Source organism: Python bivittatus, unplaced genomic scaffold (assembly GCF_059951505.1).
Source record: "Python bivittatus isolate LINGU-HERP-01145 unplaced genomic scaffold, Pbiv_v1 ctg000360_np1212, whole genome shotgun sequence".
Lineage (NCBI taxonomy): Eukaryota > Metazoa > Chordata > Lepidosauria > Squamata > Pythonidae > Python > Python bivittatus.
The window spans coordinates 931,863-941,692 of NW_028277069.1; the positions used below are offsets into that span (position 1 = coordinate 931,863).

A 9,830-nucleotide genomic window follows, 5' to 3' on the forward strand; every position below is an offset into this window, starting at 1 on the left:
TTAATGAGTTCTGTGTTTATAGATTTAATTTCCTCTCTTGCAGTGTGCTTAGGCTCTTCGCTCTTGGCATGGCTGGCAGGTTTACCACATTTGGTGCATAATTTTTTATGGCTCTTGTCTGCAAGGTCATGACCATTTGTCACTTCCCAGTGATGAGGTCATGGACTAATTCATCCTTAAAGACTCTGTTCGGATATGGTGAGTCTGCCATAGGAATTTGCTCATTTGTGTGAATGTGGTGGGGAGAGATCATGGCTGAAACTCAGGAGCATCTACTTAACTTTTCTTGGACTGGGTAAGTAGTGGAAATCTTTCAAATCAATTGTTCTATTCTGGCAATTTAGGATATGCGATAGGGAGGTCACAATAGTCTTGCAGCTGTTCCATCTAGGGGTGTTCTGATGGATTTATAGGAGGAGTTGCTTTTTCAGTAACACACGGTGGTATTTGGCTGTATCAATGACTTCCAGATACCCTGTTGATGTTATAGAGCAGGCGGTTGGAATTCCAATGTGGCCAGCTTCCACTGCCTTTTTAATCCCCTGATTACCATGGACGATTTGCAGATCAAGGGCTTGTTGGAAGTTGTCTACCTTAACTGCAATGTCATTTAGCCATTGCAATATAAAGAACAGAATTTCAGCAGAGAGAAGGCAGACCTAATGGAAAGGTTGAATAATGTAGTTGTGGAGGGTGCATGAGACTTGTTCCAGGAGGATAAATCTCTACTACTCCTCTGCTCCAGGGAGTGATTGGGGCTGAGGTTTTGGAGGATCAGGAGGAAGGCCTGTGTTGTTACTGGCTTCTGTGTTGTCATATCTTTGTGGGTGGAAATGTTGAAAAAGTAGATCCATTACTGAAGTTTTGTGTTGTCTCTGCGGTGAGGAAATATGAGTCAATCCAGAACTGTTCATTGGATTTATGGGCCCTGGTAAGATTACTGGGGCTTGTCCAGGTTCTTTTCTTGCTTCTGGATGGCATTTTGGGGCCATAGAGCTGGGCCAGAAGGGGTGAGATCAGTCACAAGCTGAGAGCTAAAACAAGAGAGAGAGAGAAAGAGAGAGAGAGAGAGACGGAAAGGGGGGGGGGATTTACAAAAATAACTTAAAGGTCCTGGACCAGCACATATACAGTATAAGTTCTTGGGGAAAACTCCCCTTTTTCTTATTATAAAAAACATGTACAAGTTAAACATAAAACATGTTTTACTTTACTTTTTCAAATATCCCTCTCTCCTCTTGTGCCATGAACAAGTGTTTCTTCTTTATCCCTTTGGGGGTCAAATATTGTCTATTTCAATTTTCCCTCTTAGCTAGTTTCTATAGGATTCTCAAACTGAGACCTTGTAATCTGTACAAGACAGTGGCTGTTTGATCATTTCCCCAGAGACTTTACAGGGAAATAGAGTTCCCTAATCCCTTGATCAAATTAAATTCTGACTTCTAGAATTAGGGCAATTTTGTGATCTCAACCTTCCTAATTCTATTCTTCCAGGTATTTTCAAAACTAGTTAAGCATCAGTCACTTATTTTTGACAACCAAAATAGAGAAATATCTTGAACAGATATATGAAGAATAATTGCCAGGTTTCCAATGGTTCAATGATAATTATGTCCCTTATGAATTACTGAAATGACTCTATTACTCTAGTAGACGAAAACATCAAAGGTTCTGTGTAGAAGGGAAGAGGAAGTAAAAAACCATATATATATATATATATATTTCTAGAGCCACAGAGAGGCGGGAGGGGGTAATGCTGACTCTCTGAGGTTCATTTCCCCAACTTCTCTCCCTCTTGTCTTATCTGCCAGAACTTCACTTTGAATGATAGACCCAGATCTTTTCTCCATAAGCAAAGAGTCACAATGTTGATCCTCCTGTGGCACCTGGTGAACAAAATAGCTACTCTGAGTTGTCCTGCAAGTGATGCCTTCCCTGTCCCACATGAGTGGTACCAGCCTGGTGACCTCATCATTGGTGGGATGGTTTCTCTCATTCTTTATCACTTTTATGAAATTCAATTTCAGGAACATCCTTCTCTAAAACCTTATCAGTTACCACTGTAAGGATTTCTTTTCTTCTCATGCATTTTCTAATGTTAGCCAGATTCCCTAAAATTGTTTATATGAGTAAAAGCTGTATGAACATAAGTGCAGATGTTTGTAAGTAATATGTCTCCTTTCTATTTTGAATGTATCTGGTTGTGGGAGAAGAAATAATTTTCTTTACATTATGGTAAATCTTTCTTATAAAATATATGCAACTTTGGTGTAATAAGTGTTTGAAGAACATTTAGTGAGCCTAAGGTACTAAAAAAAATGTTCTGCATTATCACTCCTCACAAAACATAGAAACAGTAAATGAGTGACACTTGCTGAATCTATCCATGTTCTATTTTGTGCTAAATTGATAGAAAATTAATGTGGTAGCCTGAAAAAAAAAGTTAACACTTTCATTTGTTGTAGTACATACTATCTGTTGCAAATCCTGGAAATACTAGGTAAAAAGTATATTTGAACTTTGTGTAAATTATTTATCATTTTGGAAAAGTTATCATCTTCCTACTTCCATCAGTGACAGAATGTTTTTCATGTAGAAATGATGTCACGTTACAAGAATTGTAAAATTGCTTTTGAATAGGTGTATTTAACCTATTTTCAGTATAATCCCAAAATTCTACCAGCACGTCCTTGCCTTGGCCTTTGCTGTGAAGGAGATCAATGAGGACTCCCAGATCCTACCTAACATCACTCTTGGATTCCACATCTATGACAGTTACTACAATCCAAGGATGACCTATCGCACCACTCTGGACCTGCTTTTCAGATCCAAGGAATTTGTCCCTAACTACAAATGTGACAGCCATAAAAATCTCATGGCCATCATTGGAGCACTTGAGACTGATACCTCATCCTATATGGCAGAAACCATAAATGTCTACAAGATCCCACAGGTAATTTGGGCACAGGGGTGAGAGAGACACATTGACTTCTTTTGCAGGACTTAAAGTAATTATACTTTTTCTCCCTTCTGCAATTTTTTCAGTTGGCTCAAGTAAACCAATCCAGAAACTCAAAACCTTTTATTAGGATCATAGATCAGAAAATTAAAATGTAAAACATAAGTTAAACTTAGTTGTGGGGTTCAACTGACATTGTCGTTTTACCACCAGCCAGCAATAAGTAGCAAGTCTCCTTGCTATGTCTTGGTTGGGGTCTGATAATAATAGTTTGGTATAAAACTCAACTGTTTTGACTGTGATAGTTGGAGGATTGGTGCTATATGGTCCTTTTGGAGATCTCTATAATAATTGCAGTAAAGGAGGACATGCCTGACTGTTTCTATTTCTCCAGAATCTCATGGAGATAGTCTTTCATGGATAGGTATTTTATTCCATCTGCCATAGAGAAGAGAGGAATGTAATCCAATAGGTCTAGCTCTGAAGAATTCTTTCTTTAGGCTGGGAAGAGTTCAGATGCTCAGACAGTTAGCAGCTTTCCAGCTGTTCATGGTGATGAGCATTCTGGAACTCTATATTAGGAGGCAAATTTTGGTTTGTCATCCAGTTACATTCCACAGGTGAGAAAATATTTTTGCTTGGGGGTTTAGTTGCTTAGACTGTTCATCAACACTGCCATAGTGTACCTTGAATTGGAGGAAATTTCAGTGTAGGGACACCTTCATTCAGTTTCCATCCAGCAGTCATTTTTCCATATTTTGATTCTCATAAATAATGACTCTGCTTTTGTTATTGCTGTTGTTGTTTTCTTTGGTTTTGTTTAGTTGATCTATGGCTCTTTTGCCCAAGAAGAGTTTCAGACTACTAAGTTATCTTCACTTTACTGCATGGTCCCAAATGAGGACCATCAGTACATTGGAGTAATACAACTTCTTCTCCGTTTTGGGTGGAAGTGGATTGGAGTCTTTGCTACTGATAATTACGGAGAACATTTCTTGCCAAAACTGCAGCCATTGCTTTCCCAGAATGGCATCTGTTTAGCTTTCACACAAAAACTGTCACAACGTGCCCACTTGGAAGACTTGCCAGAATTGTTTGATGTAATCTCAAGCATTTCTAATAAATTGATAGATCAGAAATCAAATGCTTTTCTTGTCTATGGAGAATCATTCACAATTGTGTGGCTCAGAAGCGTTGTGTTTCTACGTGATCCTGAAAATAAAGAAAGTGCATCATTCAGAAAGGTTTGGATCCTGATGAACCCAATTGATTTCATACTGACAGGAATTCAAAGGAATTGGGATCTGCAGATGTTCCATGGGGCTCTTTCCTTTTCAGTTCATTCAAGAGAAGTTCAAGGGTTCAGAGAATATCTTCAAGTCATCAAACCTTCAACCCACAAAGATGGATTTCTTCAAGATGTTTGGGAACAACTGTTCGACTGTTCATTTCCAAATGCAGAGTCACCCTCAATGATCAATGAAACCTGTAATGGAGAAGAGAATTTGGAGGCTTTGCCTGGGCCTCTGTTTGAATTGCAGATGATTGGCCACAGCTACAGTATTTACAATGCTGTTTATACAGTGGCACATTCTTTGCAACAGACAGTGAGATCAAGATCCAAACAGAGAGAAATTCCAAGATTTGAATTTCCGGATCTGCAGCCTTGGCAGGTAATCTCTTCATGCTGTACTCATCTTTTGTTTCAGTGAATAGTCATTCTCATCCATGTGTTAATAGGGTTTGTTTGACCTGGCCTATGGCCACATATCAATATAGATACTGAGGCAACAAAATTAGTAGTGTAAGAGGTCTTATGTAGTTATAGAATAAAAGAGGATGAAAATAAACTATGCCTTCGCAAATTTCAGTGTAGTCAGTGAGAGTTTTCTATCACCTTGGATCCATAAAGAACAATTTCATCTCCACCTAGAATTGGCTTGTCTTGTAAATTCATCCAACCTGGTTCCAAGAAGAATTCAATGGCAAGATGTCTGAAGATAGCCTTTCTTTGCTTTGTGCTCCACATGCCTTTCTGAAATGTGGGCATTTCACCTTTCTTATTATTTTGGCAATTTAATCAAGACAGGGTTGTTAGATTGGGGATTTAAGGTTGATGTCAGTTGTTCTTTGGTAGCACAGGTGTATTATTTTCATAAAGTGATGTTGGTTTTTATAGTTATGGTAAACTACCAGGCAAATTGCTGAGCTTGATGCTTTAAAATACTTCTAATCATTAATTAATGAAATAAATGTGATTTGTCTATCTTAATTCTTGATAGTTCTTTGTGAGTCAACCTTTTTTCTTCCATATTTCAAGCCAGGAAATGTTCTTTGGTTTCCTAGGAAGTAGAAGTAAAGAAAGGGAAACTTTAATTCTTTTAGCCCTGATGCCTTCTTTTAATTTTGACTCCCTCTTTCTGATCCTGATTCCTGATGAAAAATGAATAAAGGAAACTTAAATATGCTGTTCCCTTCCCCATTATTATCCTTTCAACTCCCTCTTCCACAAGTTTCTTCAAGGGATTTCTTTTAACAACTCAGCTGGAAAAAGAGTATTCTTTTTTTTTTAAAAAAAAGGAGAAAGTAAAGGTGGCTTTATCAACAAAATCACTTTTCCAAACAGATCCTTTCAGAGAGTTAGAATTGGATATTTAGATAGAAATAGTATCTATCACCTCTCTCTCTCTCTCTCTGTCTTGCTGTGTCTCTCTGTCTCTGTCTCTGTCTCTGTCTCTCTCTGTTTCTATCAAAGAATGCTTGAGTCTCAGATGCTAAAATCTGGCAAAAGGTAATGTGTCAGGTCTCAGGCTCTCAATTAGCTTTGTGCCAAGTGACAAGGAACAGTGGAGAATAATATTATGTAAGGTCTAGATTTAATTAGTTGTTTAAATAGTGAATCTAAATTATAATTGAAGGAAGTTATATAATTTCAATAGCCTGTTTTCATTTTGCCTTTATTAATTGACATTGGTTCTCATCTCTCCTGGAAATCATATCAAATTAATAATGGCATAGACCTGTACTTTTCCATGCAATACAGATGATCAATTTTTTAGGGGGCAGTATTTGATATTTGTTATAGGAATGGGAAAAATGAATGAAGGAAACTTAAATATACTGTTCCCTTCTCCATTATTATCCTTTCAACTCCCTCTTTCTCTCATTCTCTTTCAAGTAGCTCCATCCGTTTCTCCAAGGCATTTCTTTTAACAATTCAGCTGGAGAGAGAGTCTTCCTGAATCAGAAACGGGAAGCAACAGGTGGATTCGACATCATCAATTTGATCACTTTTCCAAACAGATCCCTTCAGAGAGTTAGAGTTGGACAGTTAGATCCCAGTGCTCCAAGAGGGAAAGAATTATTTATTGATGAAGACTTGATTGTCTGGCACCCAGCTTTTAACCAGGTATGGACTCATTGAATGGACTATCTCTTGATCCATTAGGATCCCATGAAATGTCTTCATCTGTTAAACCATATTGAACATAGTGCCTTTAGAAATCTACTATCTCTTTTTGAAAGAAAAAAAAAGGGGATATTGTATACAAATGTTGTCCAGGATCAAGCATTTACCAAATTAACAAAATGACATTATAATGAAAATGCTGGGTTTTCATCTTTCAGTTGAAATTCCATTTGAAATCAAGGGAGTCCCATAGTTTCCATAACATTCTCATAATGTACATGTATTTACTCACCCTGCTGTTCTTCAGCAGGCCTTTCTGCGCATCCTTTTAATTTCAACATCTTTTTAAAGTATGGTATAAATCCAACTAGATAAAATGTATTAGCCTTTGGGAAGTCAAGAATTCTTTCACCCCTGTTTAAAAATCTCCTTTTGTTTCATGTTTATGAACAGGTTCTTCCACTTTCTCAGTGTAATGACCATTGTTCCCCTGGATCCTGGAAGAAAGGAGCTGAAGGAAAACAATTCTGTTGCTATGACTGTCCTCCATGCCCAGAAGGGAAGGTTTCAAATCAAAATGGTAGGTTAGATAATACACCAATTTTTCATTAGATAGACTTAAGCAAAATGTAATACACTACTTTAGAATGAATGGAATTAGTAGTTGTACTAGTTCTTCAGGGTAAATATTCATTTCTATACCTGTGAATCACAATCTGTTGTTCAGGAGTAAAAGTTTGTCCATAAGATTCCTGCAGGTACTATTTCCTAAACAGGCCCAAAATATATATGGATTGAGCAATAGATCTTATGTGATCAAATTATCTATATCTATTATTTATTTATTTTTTACATTTTCAACCTCATGCATTTGATGTTCCTTTCCCTAAGACTTTTCACTCAGAAAACAAAATATCATGAATTTTTGTAAATCCAGGAAGTATTAAGTATTTCTTACCAAAAAAAAAGCACACAAATGAATCACTTGAGTCTATGGGCATTGACCTAACTCAAAAATGTCTTTTTTCTTTTCTTTTCTTTTCTTTTCTTTTCTTTTCTTTTCTTTTCTTTTCTTTTCTTTTCTTTTCTTTTCTTTTCCCCAGATTAAAGTATGATTTGAGGGCCACTAATCTTTTTCTTTAAAGATGGGATGGAAGTAAGGAGAATCAAGTTAAAGTTAGACCTCTAGTTAAAGTTTAAATCAACAATGACAGTTTTTACAAATGATAGTGTAATGCTCAGCAAACAAACTTTACATTGGCTCCGTTTAGCTGTATATGAATGCAGACCTTTTTCCACTTGATCTGCCATTTTCTGGAACTTATTTTCCATGAAAACCTGGAAGTAAGTGAAAGCAATGAAACTTCAGCAGATAAAGGACAATTTCTGAATGGATCAGATATTCTACCATCAAAAGGACATACGGTGGGTGCTTGTAGAACTAACTAATGTTCTCCACCTAGAACACGGAAGCATCATTAAGGTCAGGATAAAATACAGGGATCAGACAAATAAATTAGGTGCTTATTTTTGCCTGTTGGTCCAAGTAAAATGATCTTCCCTTAGTTTACTCACTCTTTCAGCAGGAGGAACCCTAAAAAAGATATAATGAGTTATATTGGTTTGCACTTCATTAACTTTTCTTCCAGATATGGATGACTGCTTCGAATGTTCAGAAGATTGTTATCCAAATAAAGAAAAGAAAGGATGTATCCTGAAACCAGTGGTCTTCCTCACTTTTGAAGAAACATTAGGAATTGGTTTAACCTCCAGTGCTCTTTCTTTCTTCGTCTTGACATCTTGGGTACTTGGAACTTTTATTAAGCACAGGGACACTCCCATTGTTAAAGCCAACAACCGGGCCCTCACCTACACCCTCCTTGTCTCTCTTCTGCTCTGTTTTCTCTCCTCTTTCTTCTTCCTCAGCCAACCTGGCAAAGTGACCTGCCTTCTCCGACAATCCACTTTTGGCATCACCTTCTCAGTGGCCATTTCTAGTGTCCTGGCCAAAACTATCACTGTGGTGGTGGCTTTCATGGCCACGAAACCAGGATCTCCAATGAGGAAATGGGTGGGGAGAAGACTGGCCTTTTCTGCTGTCCTTTCCTGCTCTCTCTTCCAAGTATGTATTTGTGCTCTTTGGTTGTCAACATCTCCCCCATTCCCTGAGTTAGACCTGTACTCAGAAGCCAAAGAAATTATTTTACAATGCAATGAGGGGTCATCCTCCTTCTTCTACTGCGTCTTGGGCTACATGGGGATCTTGGCCATCGCCAGCTTTACTGTGGCTTTTCTTGCCCGTAAATTACCTGACAGCTTTAATGAAGCCAAGTTCATCACCTTCAGCATGCTGGCCTTCTGCAGTGTGTGGGTCTCCTTTGTTCCAGCCTATCTGAGCACAAAAGGAAAAGCCATGGTAGCTGTGGAGGTCTTCTCCATCCTGTCCTCCAGCACTGCATTACTAGGATGCATCTTTTTGCCAAAATGCTACATCATTTTTTTCAGGCCTGAGCTAAACCACAGGGAGCAACTAATAAGGAGGAATTAGTTCATCATGTGATCCTTCTCGCTCTGAGAAATTGCTGAAGAAAAGACTGCTGTCTATAGGAAATATAGGTCATATTTCTATCATTGAGAATTATTCTTCTTATTAAGATTTATTACAGTCACCCATTGCAAAAGAAGTTCTCTTGCTGCTGCATTTTCAACCATTTTCCATGGTTCTTTGACATAACACTTTCTCCCCTTTGATATACATACATACATACATGCATTTTTCCCATGGAATAATGGAAAAACACAATTGATTTGGTTTGGCCTGAGATTAGAATGGTAGCATTTGACATAAAAAGCAAAGGTGCAATTTGGCCCAAATCCTTTAATATACCCCTCTCTTATACAGGGAAGTGTCAGGCCTAGCCCAAGGAACTCCAAAAGATAATGCAAAATCAGTTCAGCTATGTTTATTAGCTACAACATCTAGCAAGAATCTTCCCAGACTGAAACCCCAGCTCCCAAGTCAGCCAGCCACAACGGTGTGAATTCCTCAGGGAGGTGCCAGTCTCATTCTCTTGTAGTTCCCATGCTCCTGTGGCGAGCTAAGAAAATGCTTATCTCCCTGAGCCTGGCCTTCATAATTCCATTCCATTACATCAAGGATCTCCAAGATGAAAATACGTGGGGAAAAAGTTGTAAGTATTCGACTGGGTGTGTATATATGTGTTTGGCCTGTATGTATGTATGTATGTGTGTGTGTGTGTATATATAGACACACACATGCACACATACACACACATACACACATACATACATACATACATACACACGTACACACACACACACATACATACACCCAGACTTTAGTTTAGGATTCTTTTGACGGGAGCAGGCACAGACTTTTTCCATGGAATAATGGAAAAAAAAATCTAAGCAGGTATAGGGTTCTGTCTGTTGCTCTTCAGA

The 9,830-nt window shown here is 38.0% G+C and overlaps 1 protein-coding gene across 1 annotated transcript; it reads left to right on the plus strand.

The window, feature by feature from the left end:
• Positions 1 to 1,865: 1,865 nt before the first annotated feature.
• LOC112542765 (vomeronasal type-2 receptor 26-like) lies at positions 1,866 to 8,916 on the plus strand. The gene is made up of 6 exons (XM_088143673.1): positions 1,866 to 2,062; positions 2,662 to 2,953; positions 3,784 to 4,632; positions 6,141 to 6,368; positions 6,822 to 6,948; positions 8,018 to 8,916. Exons 1-6 carry the CDS (start codon positions 1,866 to 1,868, stop codon positions 8,914 to 8,916), a joined length of 2,592 nt encoding a protein of 863 aa, XP_087999799.1.
• Positions 8,917 to 9,830: the final 914 nt, after the last annotated feature.

Excerpts from the sequence above, each read along its gene's own strand:
- LOC112542765 (XM_088143673.1), top strand. The coding sequence starts at position 1,866 with ATGTTGATCCTCCTGTGGCACCTGGTGAACAAAATAGCTACTCTGAGT. Across the intron at positions 2,063-2,661 it reads AAACCTTATCAGTTACCACT|TATAATCCCAAAATTCTACC; the intron begins GTAAGGATTTCT and ends ACCTATTTTCAG. Across the intron at positions 2,954-3,783 it reads ATGTCTACAAGATCCCACAG|TTGATCTATGGCTCTTTTGC; the intron begins GTAATTTGGGCA and ends GGTTTTGTTTAG.